Genomic DNA, 19773 nt, shown 5'->3' on the forward strand with positions numbered 1-19773 from the left:
TCACTTGTCTAGCTAGAACAGGGCGAAGGAAAAATTGTAACACTGCTCAAAGGTTTTTGACTGGCATTCAAAAGTTAAGAGCTCTAAAGACAAACTCGAACAAAGACTTGACCAAAGGCAATGACAGCTCATGCAAACAGGCACACGGTGAAGTATGTCACTACTCCTGCCAATCCTAGAGGCAGAGATCTCAAACCCAGTGCAGTGGTAGTTAAACAGGATACACAAGAGGAATTGAATATGGCTTTCAGAAAGTGAAATAACATTTCACATCTACTACGGGCCTGTAAAGCAGTGAGGTCTACGGACAAGGGAAAACATATTCAACGGATAACTCAAATGGCACGTGACAAGCAATACCCACAAACAAAAAAACAGAAAAAAAGAAAAAAGGCTCCTAAAAATCTAGGCAGCTGCAGACAAAGGCAGGTGGGTACTGGGGTAGGTCATCTTTGGTCTGAATGGGTATGCTTGTTCTTAATAGGAGATCTCTAGTCCCACTTCTGCAGAAGACAGAGGGGATACAGGTCCATTTCTGTCATCTAGTAGTAACTAAGTCCTAATTTTAACAGTGCACACAACATAGGTAAGAGTTAAATAGCAATGCAGCACAAACTTTCAAAAACATACAAGTAATTTTCCCAGCAAAGCAAACGTTTGATTCAAACTTCAAAAGATCTAAACATCAGAGTCCTCTGAAGCACCATACCTGAAAATGTTGCTCCATAACCTGGATTTTTCCTTGGTCTGGACATTTCTTCAAAGTCCGATCAGCATAATGGAGAAGGATTTCAACCATCTGAATTACAATAAACAAGAAAATTCACTCACAGGCTACACTACAGTCTCTACTAGCACATTTTGTAGTCTGACTTGGGTGGCTGGCAGCAAACGCTGTTGTCCTAGTCTGGATATGAACTATCAAGGGCAGGAGGGAGAAGAGGATGGAAGAGGGTACAAACAGCGCTCAGAACAGAGCTGCCAAGAGACAAATGCACAACATGGCACAGAGGTGATTAAGATTAATCGTCACAAATGATACTGCAGGTCTACACCAACTTTAACTGACTGGGACATTGGGCAGCCAATCTGACAGCAATTCTTTATGCAGATGAACACATCCCAAAGTACATGTTTTTACCCAGTGCTCAAGTTTTAGTGCAAAACTTTAGCAAAACTTATCTACCTGCAAATAAAACATGCATGAAGAACAAAGAATTGGCTGAACAATTACTGCAATAATTACATATTTTAAACACACCCTTACCAGGAAACGGGTTCTGGTGACAACTGAACATGAACAGCCAAAGAATTTATTCTAGATGTAGAACAGTCAGAATGTTATGTACTGATGGGTATTTATCAGTCAAAGGGCAGGAAATTCAAGAGTTGGCTACAGAATAGGTTTCTGTCCACTATGAGGGGACAAGAAAATGGACTGTGAAATCTCAAGGGATGGATGTTAATATCACATGTTTTGCTAATGCTTCAGATTTTATCCCCATCTCCACCTGAAAGGTATTTCCAAGTCTCTGCTAAAATATCTCACAATATTAGCAAGCGAGGCAACACATACACTTCCTGGAGTTAGTTGGACTAAGTTCTGAAGAAGAGAAGTCACTCCTTTCAGGAACACAGCTAGCATCACAGCAGTATAAATTAAAAACCAATAAGAAAGAAATCAGTGACTCACTCTGTCTGCAATGACTGCTTTCCGCTTGCTTGTGTCCCCAGACAAACCTAGAAAGAATGACGGGAGGGAGAAAAAAAAAAGTTATCTAAGCTATAAGTGGAAATATAAAGAACATCATAAACCCCACAATTCAGAGGCTAGCACCACTACTCTGGAGATGTAGAGCTCAGGATATCTAAATACATGACTTCATGAACTGTTTTCAGCCCCCTCTTCTGAAGGGCTCTTTCTCTCAACGTAATGGCTGTTCAGCACGACTGCGCCTGCTCTCAGTGCTGCTCGACAGAAGCAAATGAGTTTAGAGGACAGCCAGTGAAGGGCTTTCATAGACTGTTTATGTGCGGCTAATTGATGGAGGATACCTTGATGCAAAGGAGTTGAACTTAGTGCAGTATAAGGGAGAAAAGTTCTTAAACACCAACTCAAAAAGAAAGTAGTTCTTTTGAATATGGAAAACTATGTATTTGCTTAAGTATATTATATCCATGTGTTAAAACAAGACACAATTTCATGTACTAATTATTTCACAGCAGGAGGATCTTATCCTGAGGACTTGAGAATCATCTGTCAAAATCGCCAGAACTTATTTGCTGCAAAGCGTCAAGCACGGCACCCCAGAACATTCTAGCAGACTAGTTATTCAACACCTGTATCCTTCCTTTTAGTGGCCAAGTGACAGCAGGTAGCAGTCAAACACAGACTAGGTCTGATTTTCCCTTAAAAACAGCAGGCTACCAAAGGCACTACAACTCTAAAAAAAAGCTAAACATATATATATATGAAAAGGGTGTTGTTTCTTCCAAACCCAAAGCAGTAACTGTACTTTCCCTACTTTAAACAATTGTCTTCTATTTCTTTCTGGAACAGTGAATTCAGTACATGCACAGGTTTAAAACCTTTCCTTGTGGTTGCAATAAAAAAGAAAACTTACCTACTACAGCCTTTGCTTTACCTTCATAAAAAGACCAAGCTAGAGCCAAGGCATCGGTGAGACGCTCTTGTTTCAGAAGGTGGTCAACTCTCTAAAATAAGAAGTAATACAGGACTTTAGCATTCCAGAAAACATGATGCCCCACTTCTTTAAGAGCAGCATTTTCTAATTAGTTGCTTGTGATTCTTGACAGCCAGGGGACAGAGGAACCTCAAAAACTCTCATTGTAATAAAGAATATCATCTCACAAAGATCCTTCCATACACAAATTTACTGCTGGACTGTTAAGAGGGATAAGAAACGCCAGGCCTCAGTACACCAAGTCCCTGCAGATTGTACTGCAGGTTAAATGCTTGATGAACAGAGACTTACAGCATCAGGGAGTCTCTGTAAACACAAAGAATCAAAATTTTCCATTGCCTGTCCTTGCCTCATGATTTAAAACACATGACTCTGCCAAGTTTTCAACACACAGACATGTTCATTCTACTTTTTATTTTCCTTTGAGTTCAAAATCAATAAAGATTGAAGTAGGTCACAAGTATTTTCTACTTTAAGGAATCATCAACACAAAAGGTTGAGCAACATTAGTCTGGATATTTTAGGTCAAGCATTTTAATAAGTATTGTTTGAGAGAAGAAAGATTCTGCATCTTGGAACAGCATTCTGCACTGCAGCCAAGAACTAACTCTCAGCTTCACACCTTAATACCTCAATGTACTTGATAACTCAAGTAATTTCTACAATAAAGAGGCCTCTAGTATGATAGGAGCTATAAAGCAATTTAGGAGGAACTTGGCTCAGAGCACGCAAGTTGTGACTGATTTCTGAATTCTAGGAAAACTAGTACATGAAATCACAGATCAAAACAAGACTTTTCATTAACAGTTTACCAAACCAGAGGTGGTAGTAAATGGCTGGAAGGAAAACTAGGTAAAGGGAAGTGATCTTGGTAACCAAAAGCAGAGACTGTACCAGACAAAGTTTAGTAGAGCCGAACTCTTCATACTTCATTAAAGACCTTGATGGAGCATCACCTGAAGGAGCTTGTAATCACGGATGAGTATAAGAGCCATAAAGTAGGTAAGGGGAAAAATGCTGACAGTCACTGTTCCAAAGAGACGTATGAGACTGAAGAGAGGTGACTATTGGGATTCCTTGAAGATCAGCCCTGAAGCCCCCTCTTATATAATGATTTTGCACATGCAGAGTTTATTAATGAAGTTTGTTGATGACCAAGTTGGCAGAGTACTCTCAATATACAGTGTGGATAGTATTGTAGACAGACAGAAACAACAGGACGCCCTCCAAAGCTGGGTAATAGAAATGTGATGCGATCCAGTGTCACATACTGAAGAGTCAAGCAACTTACAGTGGAAATCAGTGCCTGACTATGGGATACTGGTGAACCACAGGACTGTCATGAGTCACTGACACAAAGTAGCAAAGCAGCATCAAAATGAGACCCAAGGGAATATGAGGCATGGCATATCTGTGATATGGGAAGAGCTGAAGCCATCGCGCACAGCACTAGCAAGACCTTACCCAGGCTAGTAAGTGCCAAACCAGTTACCTACGTTCAAGAAACCTATCATGGAAGGGGTGCAGAGAAAGGGGACTGTGAAAGAGAAAAGAATGCAATGCTAATCTTATAAGAGGGTGCTGATAGAGCTTTGCTTATAGCCTTGCAAACGAAGTCTGAAAGAGAATATGCTTAAGTTGAATAAACATATTGAGAAGTCAGCATTTTTTCCTTTCTAGTGATATTTAACTCAAGTGAAAAGAACAGAACAGGAACAGATGGACATACACAAATCATAAGAATTTTAGGATGGAAGCTGATAGAGTTTCAGGCATCAGAGAAACAACGTTCAGAAACAACTTCCAGCAACAGAAAAAAAATGATCTAAAATTCAATGAGCTTTCTAGGTAGGTAGGCTTTGATAAATTTTATTATGTAGCTGCCTGCACTAGCTGAAGATGAAATACAGTGAAACAGGTTTCCTTCCATTCCTGTGTCCCATCTGGCAGATAGAAGACTTGCATTTATACAGTCCTCAGAAGTTGTTCAGTGCAGTAACTATGCCTTGTTAGCAGAAACTGAAACACAGCAGGGCACTGTGTCTTGGTTGGGCAGATAAGGTAGAGAACAAGCTCCCTATTCAGTCTTCAAGTTTATGCAAGTAGGAGTCCAATAGCATCTCACTGTGGAAAGCAATGTACCTACAGCGCAGACAATATGTAGATTATAGATCCTGAACACAGTGCTCAGAACATGCTTCACAAGTGCTGCAAGCCCAGAGCTCACCCCCTCCTACCAAGTTACATTTGAGCAACTCAAGGTTACTAAGCCGCACCTGTTTCCTTTCAACCTACCTCTCTCCAGCTCCTCAATGTCATGACATGAACAGACTAGAAAAGAAAAAAAAAAAAAGGAGGTTATCGATTTATTATTTATTTATGGGCAATTGCTCATGCAGCCTGTGGAATCCCACAGACCCACTGGAATATGCTGGTACAGATGAAGCTAAATAAAGTAACCCACAAATTTGGCACGGCAGAAATAATGTGAATATTTTGTAAGGCCTCTGCTCCAAGATACAATCCCCATACTTCATACCTTAAATCACACATGCCACTCTATAGCCCATCTCTCTTTGGCTTTGCCTTTCCACACTGTCATCACTGGACTTCTTTGAGTGTAGGTCTCTATACAACTGCATGACAGATATCTGCTAAAGCTGGCTCGCAGTCAAAGCCCTAGAAATGCTCACAGCTGTGTTAAGGTCTCAACCTTAGCATCCTCCCAGGAGGCTATAGTCTCTCCATTAGCACAAAGTGGGAAAAAAATGGCTACAATTACACCCCAGAAAAATAGAATTGTCTCTCTCAGAAGTTCCTACATAGGTCTAGCCACAGAGAGCCTGAACTGCAGGACAGTAGAAGTGAATAGAATATTCTTTTTATTATTCCATGAAATAGAATCTAGTTTCCTTAGTCCTCTTATTTCTTTCCATTTACTCACTAGTAAATTTAGGACTGAGAAATTGATGCTTAGAATAGAGTAAAGCAATGTTAAATTAGTAAAGTAATGTTAAATCAGTAATGTTAAATTTACTCTGAGGCAGTATGAACCAGGATGCCATGAAGTTATGACAATATTTCTCTGAGCTGATACCTTGGCTAGGACCAGATTGCTGCATATTTCTTTAATCTACTGACATATGTGCACAAAGAGTCCATTCTTGGTTAATATCTCCACAGAACAAAACCTTGGCTTTCTCCAGAAGACGACTACCAGCAACAATGGATGCCCTGTATTTCCATTAAAACTCCCCACATTTACCTTAGTTCCGAGGTAAAAGATCTGACCACCACAACTGCTGATGGACTGATAACAAGCTTTCTCTCCAACCAACGCCTATAGGGAGGAAAAAAAACACACAGATCAAACTGCTTTTTGTTTTTGTAAGGTATCCCAGGAAACATATCTATGCTCAAACTTTAGAGACCCTTTGTAATAAAGAAATTAAAATGAGAATTGGGAGAGAAAAGCACAGACTGCTGGGCAGTAGTAACAAAGTGCTGCCTTCATGCCTTCCTGCTTATGGAATACAACTTCAAGTGCTGCTGAGTTCCAGAAACACGAAGGAGTTGTGAGAATCCACAAGCAGCGCTCTGCATCTGTCCTTGGATGCAAACAAGCTACAGTGACTCTTTCCTTCCCTTCTGCTCCTTCATAGATCTTTTTCAAGAAAAAATGCACAGAAGAGACAGATGGAAGCAACGTTGCTGAAGTGAGAGTTGCTACAACAGAAATTTGAACAACAGTTACTGCTGTTCAGAAGGCCAGCTATAGGCACATTCACAATGTGGGAGACGGGGCATCACACTCAAAATTAAAGATTTTACCCCCTACCACAATGCACAGGTAGTGCTTGCTTGCTACTCTGCTGCACAGCTCTACAAGGGTAGAGCTGTTTGTCCTCTACTTCCTTCAGTTTGGCCAGATAGGAAAGCTTCTTGGATCTTTTCTCTCTGTTGAAAAATGTATCCATCCTAAGCTGTAAGAGGAACACTCTAACCTGTTCAACACAAAACCTAAGGCCAAAATAGCAGAGGCTCCCTGCATTTTTCTTTAGATGCTGCAGTAGGAGAATGGGGCCGGGCATCTTCAGCCACAAATCCAGGCTTCTCTACAGCCAGAATATTCCTTACAGGAGCAGCAGCCTTAGCTATGATTTGCCTTCTATAGTATCTGGGGAACGATTACAGGGACAAATATCTTTCCAGTCCCCTGAGCCATGAAATCAAAGCTCCCCATCAAATGTTTATTCTTATTGAAACACAAAGAAAGAGACGGACTGTATTGTGTCTATAGTCTTTTAAAATAGCAATAATAGACTTCAGCTCTACATCTCCCACTCACAATCTGTGAATTAAGTAAAGGTCTTTTCTAGAATCACAGTAGCATTTTAACCTGCAGAATGTAATTGGGTCCGGCAGTTTTTCAGTTCACATGTCTCTGACTCTAATGCCAATCATCAGAAATCTCCATGGGACCCTGCAGAGTCTCTGGAATTGAGTAAAAGGCCCTAAATAATAACACATCCTAGCAAGGAGAGCTCAGTTACCACCTTAATGCTAGACTCTAGCTACATTTGATGAGGTTGTGTCTGGCAATATCAAATCATGTGGCAGGCAGCATACGGGCTAACTTTTTAGGCTAAACTCCACCTTCCCACTCTTGCTTCCCCGGTAGGCGCCTGCGGCATAAAGAATGACAGCAACACTAGCAGCACAAAGCAAACACGGTAAATAAAGTTAGTTCAGCAGCAGCTATGTAGATCCAAAGGCAGCAAAGGCTCTTGATAGCATCTAGCCAGTCAGGCTGAAAGCGCTATGGTGCTCAAAGGGAATGCGGACAGACAGGCTTCTTGTGAAACCCTGCCACCCTGCATGGAAGGTGCTTCTCCTGGGGATTCTGAAGCTGAGTCATGACGTTATGCTGGGCTTGGAATTGGGGATCCAAACTACAGACCCACAAGAGCGTTCAATAGCTGTTTGGGGCAGCAAGTCTCAGAGGACAATAGCAGAAGTTGGATAATAGGAACCAGATCTTCCAGCTGTGAACTTTTAGAACCACCAGGCTACCTCTAGTAGCTACAAGTCCTCCCAGTGCTAGAATACACCATAGTTATCTTCAGTGCAAGCACGGACACAACGTCTTCTACTCTGCATGCTCTTGGAGATTTGCTTCCCAAAAAGAGAAACTGATTTTCTGCTGAAAGCAATACCTTATCCAACAACCTTTAAAAAGGTTTAAAGAGGTAAAAAGCTTTAAAAAAAAACTTCCATAGCACTATGGCAGCAGAAATACTACATCAAAATATGGGAGACAGATTACAGGAGCCACCTGGAGCCGTGGAAATTAACATGCACTTCAGGAATAAAACAGTCACATGTCCAAACACCACACAGACTAGCATGCAACAAAAATAAGTTACAATCATGAAAGCAATAAAGCAAAATAAAGTCAGATTAAAAAAAGAGGGAAAAATAGGAAATGCAATAGTTTAAGTGTTGCAACTTCCATTAGCATTTTTCTCATTCAGGCAAGAAAAGGAACAAGCATGTGCACTACTCTCTACCCATCTATGAGAACCCATCAGAGACGGGTGAGGGGAACGCACATAGTGTACAGGTACTGCTACAGCAAATTATCTGTAACATACAATAGCCCAAAGCAGAAATGCCTGTAAAAATCTCTTGAAGAATAATGCTCATAAAGCTTTTTTCCTTTCCTTAAAAGAAGCTCCCAGTACAGCAATGCACAAAAGGAAACATGAACTATCTGTTATGTGACTAAATCAACATCACATATGATATTTGAGATGCTTCAAAAAGCCTTTTCTCCAAAGCTCCAAGCTCCCCCAACTATGGCATGTCTGAGACAAGGACAACACAACACAAGCAGGCTACAGGTCATTTGTTCTACCAGTGCTTCGCTGACGTTGCCCCCTGTTGCCAAGGATTTGAAGTGGCTGCTGTTGTAGACTAGCTGAACTTCTGAGATCTCTATGGTCTCCAGCTCCTCTTGTGTCTGGCGATCTATCACGTGCAGCTTCTCCACACTGTCCAGAAGCACTGCTGTCCGTGAGTTTATCCACTGAAAAGGCAACAAATGGCAGATTTCAGTCATGCATGCACAACTAGAGGCCTTTGAACAGGCTCTGGACATATGCTAGGGTATCTATGCCTTAGGTTCTAGGATGGCTAGTAGCTCTGTTACACGATCACTGCAGCACCCATGTGTAACTGCGAAGGTAAAGATAGGAGACTCCATTTGGAATATGAGCTTAACATTGAGAAATATCATAAGGAATGATAACACAAAAACACATACAGAACAATGGTAATCCGCCGGAGTTCTTGTTCTCTTGGTGCACTATTTGTGCTGTAGCACACCTTCTGTTAAAGGTCACTGAAATTTGACAACTACAGCACTCTGTTCTCAAATCTCTTAAAAGGTAAATATGGTGTCAAGAGGCATGCTGGCATTAAAAAAGAGAAACAGTACATCTAAGCTTAACTCAAAGCCTGTCACCCATATTCTATAATTTACATTTTCATGACCAAAGTCCTGCAAACAAAAAAGCTTTTTCCATTTTCTTTTGGATTTTTTTTTTAAACACTCAAATGTATTTGTTGACAATCTTCAAATTCCAGATAACTTGGATATTCACCTTGGTATTTTGGCCTTTTATGTTATATTATCTGTATTCTATAGAAGTATCTTAGAGTTAAGCTTTTTTTTTTTTTAATCATTAGTATTTTTTGTTAAAAGCTTCAAACAGAATGATGGTGGTTTAGTGGGCACATGCATATGGAAACATACTAAAATTTTACTGAGTCAGTGACACAAAAGTTTGCATTCCTTTAGTAAGGATTTAGAATAAAAATGTTTCTTGTTAGATTTTCCCCGGCTCTTGAAAAAAATCTCCCTTAACAAGGCTCCCCCCAACCCAAAAAAGGCCAGTAGGATGCCTTAGATGCTACAAATCTTTCACTCAGTAGATACTGGTATTTCACTTGAGTCCTAGTTTAAGACCATTTTCAGTTAGTGAACTCTAGATAGAGTTTCTATGCCAGGTTTGTAAAAATAATAGTATAGAACTAAGGGCTATTAAGATACATTTGCCAGAAAATTAGTACAAAAAACTTAACCATTCAATAGTATAAGACTTACAGTAAAATTGATGAGGTCATAGTGTAGATGAAGCTGCTTCTGCTTAGTGACGTGTATTGCACCAGTATCATCTCTCTTTACCTGCAAGAGAAATCAGACAAGATTGACTCAAGTTCAAAGACACTTTTAAAATCAACCTCTGTTCCAAGAGGACATCACACCAACTCCAGGATTCCGGCGCTCCCCTCAGACAAGCAGACTGAGTGCACCATTAGCAGTGCATATGGTTCCACTCTGACACAGAACATAATTTCTCCACTTTCAAAGGCAATAATATAAGTGAGAAAGCAGTAAGAGACTGGCTCTGAGCAAAGGGAAAAAAATACTGTCCTCTGTTGGATTAATTTTTAATCATTTATTTGTACTACAACAGTTGTAGGTCATAAATGACACAAGTAGGCACCATGTGTTCAATCTTTTTCCCCCTTCTACGTATTATGTAAGACAATTTAGTTTCTAGGAGAGAGGCAAGCCTATAGTACCCAGAGATCCCCGAAGGAGGACTGATTTTTATTCACTGACCCTCCAGAGACTCAGCCCCAGTGGACTACTGAACTGAAGGAAGCTGCTGCAAGACAACTCTCAGTCAAGGGTTCTCTTTCTTCCTCTACAGGAACTACTATACTCTCTGCTTGTAAAAGTCAGCGCTACATAATGATGATGCTAAATCAGCTTTGATTCATTCTTTTGAAAAAATAAAACATTTCTCAACAAAAAAGTTTTTTTGCATTTGGATAATTTGAAGTATAGCAAGAGGGTTTGGAATCAGCCGGTTTCTTTTCCCAAGCCAGTCACAGGCTGCAGTGAGCCCTAGCACTCTCAGATACGCTTCCACTGAGCCAAAGGCTCAATGAACTGAATATCTGAACAAGAAGCAATTACCTGAAAAGCAGCAGGTAACATCCAAGCTTACCAGAAGAAAGTGAACAACATCTCCTCGACAAAAGGCAAGCATGGGGTTCACAGAGTTCTGCACAGCCACAAAGTGCCACGCCAGAAGAGGGACACTAGAAGGGTCCATCTGAGGGACAGAAATTATTTATTTAAGTATGTATTTAAGGCATGAAGGGCAGAGCCTTAGTTCCAGGACACGTATTGCTTATTGGCTACTTAAAGCAGATCCAGCCTCAGATGGATGGACGGACTGTTACAAGCTGCAGTTTGCTAACAGTATCTTCTCCTCCATTCTCCCATTCTAACACAGCCCATGCTTCCCTCTGCTGCTTTTCTCTCAGGAATCATACCAAAGAATAGTCAGTGTTCAGAAGACAAGTTTAGTGTTCTAACTCCTTTCTGTCTCTGACCGTGCAATCAGAATTTTTATTGTATGGTTCTTCTGAACAGAAACCCCATAGAGCAATGTCCCAATCAGGTAAACGTCCCACCTGTGCAAGCTTTCAGGCCACAGCACAGAATGGGTGAAGCTGAGGGGCTCCCTCCATGCTTACTGGAGGAAATCAGCATCACTGCAGAGGCACAACTTAAAGCAGCCTTTTCACCTCCTCTCTGCCCACAGTCTGTGCACATCAGGCTCACAAATTATCCCTTCAGTCCCACAAAGCAGAGTTTACTGTGTGCTGACAAAAAGTAGCAAAATCTAAATCCTGGCCCTAACTTCATCCCCTTTGCTGCAAGAATTGTTTGTGGCTGTAATCCCCAAGCATTTGTAAAGCAAGCATTTGGCTTCATTACTCACACGACCATAGGGGAAAGTCATCCACACTTTCAGAGATGGCTTCAATCCAATGACTAGTATCTTCAAGAAAAACAAAAAGGCAAAATAAAATGTTTGAGTATACATCAGAAAACACCTTTTCAATTCCTCAAAAGCTTCTGCAAGCAACAAATTACCTTTGTTAGAGAGGCCATGGCCAACAGTGAATATTGAGTAATAGGATGGTCTCTCAGCTCAACTTTTGCATGTAATGGTTCAATACAGCAAACCTCCCCCTTTGAGCCGCTGAAGAGACATCGAGATTCACATGTTCTCACTCCCATTACTCTCCTGGAAAGATGACAAATCATCTTGGTGAGGATGATCAGCTATCAAGAGATCAGTCTGACAGCCCCAAGAAACCTCAAGCATAATCCTTCATAAGAATCCTTCATAAACATTATTTTTAAAGAGCCCTTTCCACGGCTCCAAGACTGACTTTAGAATGTGATTAGAAGCAGTCCTAAACAGTTTCTCAGGTACAAACAAGAACTCCTTAGAATTTTATTTAACAGCAAACTCTTGGCCATTCCTGGACATGCTTAGTTTCCTTAGTCTGTTAGGCTCAATACTTGCTCCTTGTCCCACCTCCTTCTCCTCTTGAAGAGGCACAAGAAGAAAAGAACAAGCAGTTACTGCAAGGTAGCTCTCACTAATGAAAAAACAGGGAGAACTAAGAGACAGCACTTCTATGACAACTACCTACAGCCAAAGAATGCTAGGATTCTTGACCAACACATATATACCTTATTAACTTAGGTTATTCTTTGACTATTACACAGTTAGACAGTATCTTGCTTCAGCTGTGAAATTATACTGCAGCCCTAAACTGTATATTCAGCAGTCATAGCCTTACTGGTTCAAATTTTTTTATTATTATTATTATTATGGCTTTAGAACTTACGACCCAGCATTAGCTGCTTGTATTACCGTTTTCTAAGACTTAAGAGCTATTGTCTTACTTAAATGACAGTTCAAATACGGAGCCTCCGCTGTCATTGCAAATTGCAAGTGTCGGGTCATCTGTAAACTGAGCACATAATTAGATTAAAACTTGCACTGAGAAATAAACTACCACAAAAAATATCTAGAAGAATGTATGCTATTGCACTATCAACAGAACACAAACATACACTCCTTGTACCTACCAGAAAGACTCCTTTAACATGCAGCATGGAGACAATTACTGGCTTTTTTATGATATATAAGAGATGCAACGTTTTGTGTTTCACCCTCATCCCTCCAACAAGCTTTTTTGCTAGATTTTATTACCAAAGTCCCATTACTTGCTACCCCAGCATAGAACAACAGCATATCAAGGCCTGTGTCACTACTGGAACAGCTCAACTCTCTGATGAGAGGGGTCCACACAAAGCAAAGCCATGTACAAAATCAAAAATGAGTATCTGTGTGCAAAGACAACATTATGGTGAGCAAGAAGCTACATCCAGAGAAGGTGAGTGTTGACTAACACCAGATGTAGATACCCAGTGCTCATCTGCTAGCTTATCTTGAGTTGGCGAGAATGAATGCATCAGTCTTGTGTTGTTAAATAATCTTAAATTTTACAATTGCCATCTATCACTCCATGCCTAGCAGATTAATTTCTTTCAGCCCAATCCCCCGCCTCAAAAGCGTATTTGAAAAACTGCAGAAAAAAGCTACTTTATATACTTCTAACTCACGTAAGTCTAAGACGGTCAAGCCAAGTATACAGTTCAAACCACTGCAAGTTTTAGAGAAATGATATTTTAAAATAACTAATTCTTCACTGGTTTTGGCATGAGAGGTGAGTTAAAATAAACTCAGTCGTCTCCTACAACTCACAGCCAATACTGTCATTTCAACTCTCAAGATTTTCAGTTTCTTTTCTTAAATAAAATTTGTTTATTTTTCTCACCTCTGGATATTGCTGCCATATAGTTCTTACGTAGCTGTTCTTATCTGTAAATCTAAAAGTACTAAACAAAGGAGGACAATAAATCTGACTGAACATAAGCCTTTGAGAAAGAAAAAGGTGGTATTCAAAGAGTACACAGTGTTTGTTACCTTAATGTGCAAAATGGCTGTTCCTGGGGGATGAGCATCTGTTATTGACCGTAGCAGCTTCCCACTGGCCAGGTCCCACATTGTGATCTGCAAACAGATTTTTCTCAGTACAAGTGTTTGCTGCCTAGAAGTTATCCCCATCACCTTGTGTGTTAGTATATTAATAAGTTTCTATATTCCCAACATCATCCTGAGTTAGCAAGTCTTCACATCCAAGAAAAGTGATCTGTGACTTGTTCCTAGCTTATGTTTATACGCAGTTTACCTTGCCTGCCTGTACTCTCATTGACAAATCATCTTCACAGCTCTGAATTACCTCCTTTTATCAAAGCTCTCAGCATCTGCTTAAACACTCTTGCTTCATAGCTATGTCTGATAACAAGAGCACAGGATAACTTTGCCACAACGTATCACTGATCAAATTGGTTCAATATATTTCTTCCTCTCACAGAAGCAGTAAACAAACATTCTGTGCTAATAATCATTAGCAAAACTCAAGCATCTCCAAGACCACAACAAACCTGTGAAACCTCTGCTCCTGCATTTGCCAGCCGTAAGAGGTTAATAATATACAATCTGGTTTACTTGGCTTGCTCTTGGAAATTAAATCCAAGAAACTTCTCAACTAAGAAGCTCCAAACTACTTACTGCAGTATTGAGGAATATTTGGCCCAGAGAAATTGAAATTACAATCTGAATCAAACATTTTACTGGAAACACCATTTAATATGGTTCTGGGTATCATCCATCCAAAGTGTCATACACCAGCCACTTCAGAACTGCTGCTCTAAAATATTTTATCTGAATATTTATTTTAAAATGGTCACTGCTCTGCATGGATAAAATCTGTATTTCTACATGTGCTGGAGAAGTCTGTCATTTAGCCCTATCACAGGCACTGGAGTGTGTTTCATCCAGCACAAAGGTGAGAGATGAAGGAGCAATGAGAAACAAAACTAAAAAGAAACACAAAGCAGCCTTCTTTCTATTCCATGGTCCTAAATTTTACCAAGTTAACTTCTATTCAGTTGGTTTTAGTCCTGTAACTTCTGTTCAGGAATTGCTATCTTTTTTCAGGTCCAGAGAAGAGACATAAAATGACAAAGGAAGACTCAAACCCTTTACACAAAGTTCAAGAAGCCACGTTGCTTCAGTAATACAAAAGAATTAAGGTTTCAGTAGCCATAAACTCTGGGGTTAAATCCGAAGTTGAATAAATGCCCTTCAAGTCATCACCATAGTAAAAACTAGCTTTAATTACAAAGCACAGATCTTTTAAATTGATTTGGAAAGACTAAGGTGGTTGTACTGATGGGCCCGTTTTATTTTATCAGGAGTGGGACTTCCTTATGTCATGACCAGCAATGATGAATTGATTCCCTCTGCACATTCTGTATCACCCATTTCCTTCACAGAAACCTACCCTAACCCACTTGTCTGGCCAGCTCGCTGTATGCAGGAACCAGCTGGCCCTGGGCAGGTCAAGCCACGCTTTTGTGCTGAGAAGCAGCATGCAATCAACAATCAGCTACATACTGTATGCACTCAGCTCGGATCCGTTGTCACCTCTGGACCATATAGCGAAAGTTCTGCGGCAGCAGCCTGCTGAAAGACACAGCACTAGACAAGTCTCATCCCACAGGAATTACCTGTCCTTTTGCAAAGCCACACAGGAGCCTCGAACAGTCATTGTTGATACTGAGAGCAGAGATAGCTCCATACTGAGCCCCAATAGCAGTGCTGCCCAGACAAAGTCGAAGAGCTTGGTTTTGATCTAGAACAGAAGAATTAGTGAGAAGTTAAACAGAAAGAAAGTACTGATTAAAGTTAATATCATGCAATCATTTAAATGAACACAAAATTCACTTAGCATACATTTACTATTTGTAGACTTACTGTTAAGATATAAAAGAGGAAGAGGAGTTTAGAGAACCAGGGCACAAGTTAGCACAGAGACAGTGTGACACTGTCTCATGTGGAAATACAAAAATTATTTTAGAAAATACATAACAGGCACAGTGCATATGAAAACAAAAGGAATTACATGTTGAATGAGAAGCTACTATAAAAAAGCAGATTAATATCTAGCTTGTCTTTTACTGTTCTACAATGCTGTTTATTTAACTGAGAGCAAGAAAGATGACAAAAAATAATTCTACTTTCCAAGGCTTGTACTACTTCTTGTTGATTTGAATATCACCTACAGATCCTCAACACAGAATTTTGGTAAGTATAGCTTTATATAACTTTTATTTCTTGGGTTTGTTGAAAAAAATGGAGCAAAAATGAACTAGTGTCCCAAAAACCCTAGCACAGTTAAAATACTCTATAGGTTCTAGTGCGTATACTTCTTACTTTAAAAGAAAACAGCAATGATCAACATGACTGCTACATGGACACATCCTGTCTGCTACTCTGCACAACAGGTGCCTCTGTTCTAAGCTGTAAAAACTTTTCATCACAAGAGGGTAAAAATGACTTTGTACAAATACTACACTTAAGACATTAAAATGATAATAAGCCTTTGTAACACTGCTCATGAACAGCTCAGAAAACAAACATTCTAGAGCTGCTTCTTCAAACCTCTCTTCGTTTTCTTGTTGCTTTTGAGTGACTGAGGAAGGAGAAAAGATGCTTTTGTTAGGATTCTTGGAATATGGACCAGGGAAACAAATATATATTAGAAGCACTACAATAATGTAGTAATGGTGTATGCATTACACCTTGAGCATGGAAGAGAAATGATGGAGTCCAGGGGAACAGAGAACAGCTGAACAGCAGAAATCCCCTGAAGGTAGTGCCCAAGGCAGAGAACACACTTCCCCATAGAAGCTGCAGCTTGGTTAGCACAGTGCTGGATGTGAAACAGAGCACGTAGGTGTCTCATTTTCTCAGTACAAATTCATGGCCGAGCACACAGTGCAGTTCACCTTTCAAACTCAGAGAATATCAAGAGACATTAGTCTCCTGGCAAGAAGAGGAGTATCTGAACCCATGGACTACTTTAAAGCACTCTTCAGGAGAAACAGCATAGGACCAAGTTAAAATTCCTTTTCCATATATTATAGGTGCTCAGAGGCAACAGGATTCTTGTGATTTCTGAAGAACTCTACTCTTGAAATCTGAGGGAGCAAAAGAAAGGGGTCTTTGTCTGACTGTATCAACGACAACTGCCATTTCTTCATCAGATGACAAGCTGCCTGGGCAGTTCTGAAAGAGGCCACCTGTCCTACGGGCAACTCCTGTCCTTTTGAGCCCCTCAGCAAGCTTCCCAGCATGGCAGCTGATGCTGCAAGGAGAAAGGAGCATCTCTCCTTTCCCCCTTCGCAATATGGCTTATGCCAAACTCAGAACAGGGGGGTTGCATTTTCTAATGGGAACAGGTATTTGCTTGTTTATGCTTCCATAAAGCACATAAAGCCTTCCATAAAGATATTATTCTGCTGCAAGAAACATACAGTTAAGTTACTGGTGGATGACAATTTTTCACAGCCAGTCAAAAACTATGTAAAATACTACTTTCATTAGCTTTCCAAATTAACATGACATTCTTAAAATCCTCTGAAAGTCAAACAGCATATGAGGGTTCAAACTGGCTGATTAAACACATTACAGAAGCAGCTCTAAAAGCTGTGACAGTCACACAAGTCTGTTTAAATAGAGAACCGTTTTACAAGTCTAACATTCATGTTTAATTAAGCAAAGAACGTATACAATTCAAGGGATTATAGTACTGACTACTGCCCTCATTAAATACATAAGAGGAATATGGAGCCAGAACTACTTCACTATAGCTACCGTGAGAAATTAAACGAAAAGGATGCAATTCATTACACTTGCCACTCAAGCACAACGCAGAGCCATCCTGGAGGCCAGTCTGACACTATGGAGCTACATGTGATCCAAAACTCCTCCAAGAGGCCAGGTTTACTTCTTCAGCCACTGCCTCTCTTAGAAAGCACAGGACACTGTAAACACTTCAAAAACAAGGCCATTGCTATACATACCATTCTCCTTACTGGGATAAGATGAAATTTCCATGTGATGGAAATAATCAATCTTTGCTATGCTACTAGAAAATGCCTTGAAACTACTGGTGACAAAGGCACAAATGGAACTGATTAGAACAGCTAGAGAAGCTGGAAGATCTCTGTGGAAGTTCAGTGAGTACAGAGCTACAGCTGCAAAACAAACTTCCCAGTGAGGTATGCCCCAAATGGCATCCTTCACGCCCTGAAGAAATGCTTCTGTTCCAAGAGCAGACATTAAAGTTGTACTACATGAGACCTGGAAACACAGTTAATTTATAAAGAGATCATCTACTGATCATAAAAATATATATGTAAGTTGAACACTTCAGCTCTTGCTATTAAGTGTGAATTGCACTCTGTTCCCTCCAACTCATCATAACAACACAGATCCAGTTGGTAAATTAACACATTTTATATTTAGTTAATGACTCAATAACCTGCTTCCTGTAGACATAAGAAAGGAGCATCTTTCACAGCTTTCTCTCTGGAAAGGGCAGGAGCTCCAGAAGTACTACTACTTTCAATCCTGTTCTGCATCTTTGCATGCACACCACATGAACTTTCAAATCCACTTCCTCCTTTCCTCCTCCACAATATGAATAAATGGAACAAAACATGATAGACTTGCACACAAATTAAATGCTTTGTACAACTCCAGCTATTCTTTCCTAAAAAGGACGTGCCTGTTGTATGCCTGAGCTGCATTTTCAGAATGAGAAATAACAACTTGGGAAGTTAATCCCAGACAAACACGTGCCACTACTTGTTCAAGTTTATAGCCAGTGAAAAGATGACACACACTCAAAAGCCATTAGATTTTTTAACTAACCACAAATAAGATCAGATGAAATTGCTTCCAAAGACAAGGCAAGTTGCCTGAATCAATCAGCTCCTATTAATGAGACAGCAGAGTGATAAAAACAGATTAAAGCAAAAGGTTATAGATGCCAAGCTGAGGATTTGCAAGATGAGTATCCTCAGCTTTGAATTAAGGCACATTTAGGTTTAAGCATAAAAAACTTAGTACACATAATTGAAGCATGTGTGGCTATCAGTTATCAGAAAATACTTTTAAATTCATAATTTAAATAAAAGTCCCTCATCTTTAAAATTTCTAGTTGTAACTATTGACATTACTCTCAACAGTTTGAAGATGTCATTTTAACATATACTTTTATATACATATAATTTTAACTATACAAAGCAAGGGAGAAGTAAGGCACACATGTCAATACTGAAGTTTTCTTTGCGATTACCTTCTCAACTCAAGGTTTTCCTGAATTTAAAAGACTTGCTTTGTTTCCTGCAGAATTGCTCAAATACTACAGTTCTTAAGATTAGATTCCTTCCTCTCACCTTTATTAGTATAATATGGTAGTAGTAACCACTCTCCCAGGAAACACCCTTCTTTGGAGAACAGGAGGACAGCGGACAGCACCCAGCCACGGTGAGCTGCAGATGCCCTCACTCTTGGTAACAGAAGAGTTGTCCCCTACACCAGGGCTTGCTGAATGCCCCCCTTTAGCCTTGCCCTCTGAGCCAGCAGAATTGATTACTCAGATTAGGGGTTAAGTTATGCCACCTGCGGCCACCTACATTAGAAGCCCTGTGCTCCCTCCTCAGATGCGGACTGGGACGCAAGCAAAGCTTTCAGAAGCATGCTGTCCACTCGCAGGGGGCTCCCAGAGTTTCTGCCCCATGACTCTCTGAACTGATACCTCGCACCAGTCTGAAGAATCATGTTGCTCCTCTGCAGTGCCATTATTTATAGCTAGATGCTAATTTCGTGGAAAAGACTTACTTTGTCCTGCCCTGAAACACCACCTTTGCAAACAGCTAGGCAGATGTCCCACCCTATACAGCACATTTAGCTGTTCCCCTAAACAGAGAAATTTGGAAAGGTATAACACACACGCACGCAAAAACCAATTCCCAGAGTAAGCAGCAGTATTATCTATTCATTGGTTACAGCACTGCCTCACATACTGCATATCTGGCACCTTAAGCTCTGACAGAGTAACCTAGCACATCAACATGCAAACTGGGCAAGACAAGTGCTGTTCATGCAGGATACGTGCACAGTGCAGTATTACTGTACCTTTTCCT

At 40.3% G+C, this 19773-nt stretch overlaps 1 protein-coding gene across 3 annotated transcripts in view; it reads right to left on the reverse strand.

Annotated features, from left to right (window-relative positions):
* The window catches only part of VPS8 (VPS8 subunit of CORVET complex), a 93332-nt gene that overhangs the window by 63628 nt on the left and 9931 nt on the right, over window positions 1-19773 (reverse strand). For 2 of the 3 annotated variants that reach the window (XM_085303906.1, XM_085303908.1), the window contains exons 7-19: window positions 15286-15410; window positions 13637-13723; window positions 12550-12617; window positions 11725-11878; window positions 11570-11629; window positions 10787-10894; window positions 9874-9954; window positions 8623-8793; window positions 5971-6045; window positions 5001-5036; window positions 2625-2715; window positions 1694-1740; window positions 710-799 (exon numbers count right to left, since the gene is read on the reverse strand). In XM_085303906.1, the coding sequence (XP_085160032.1) occupies window positions 710-799; window positions 1694-1740; window positions 2625-2715; window positions 5001-5036; window positions 5971-6045; window positions 8623-8793; window positions 9874-9954; window positions 10787-10894; window positions 11570-11629; window positions 11725-11878; window positions 12550-12617; window positions 13637-13723; window positions 15286-15410 (1193 nt within the window). The remainder of the gene's footprint in view (window positions 1-709; window positions 800-1693; window positions 1741-2624; window positions 2716-5000; window positions 5037-5970; window positions 6046-8622; window positions 8794-9873; window positions 9955-10786; window positions 10895-11569; window positions 11630-11724; window positions 11879-12549; window positions 12618-13636; window positions 13724-15285; window positions 15411-19773) is intronic. The other variant, XM_085303907.1, reaches the window with a different exon arrangement.

The sequence above is a fragment of the Rhea americana genome, unplaced genomic scaffold (assembly GCF_003343005.1).
Source record: "Rhea americana isolate MKP2758 unplaced genomic scaffold, rheAme1 scaffold_200, whole genome shotgun sequence".
Classification (NCBI taxonomy): domain Eukaryota; kingdom Metazoa; phylum Chordata; class Aves; order Rheiformes; family Rheidae; genus Rhea; species Rhea americana.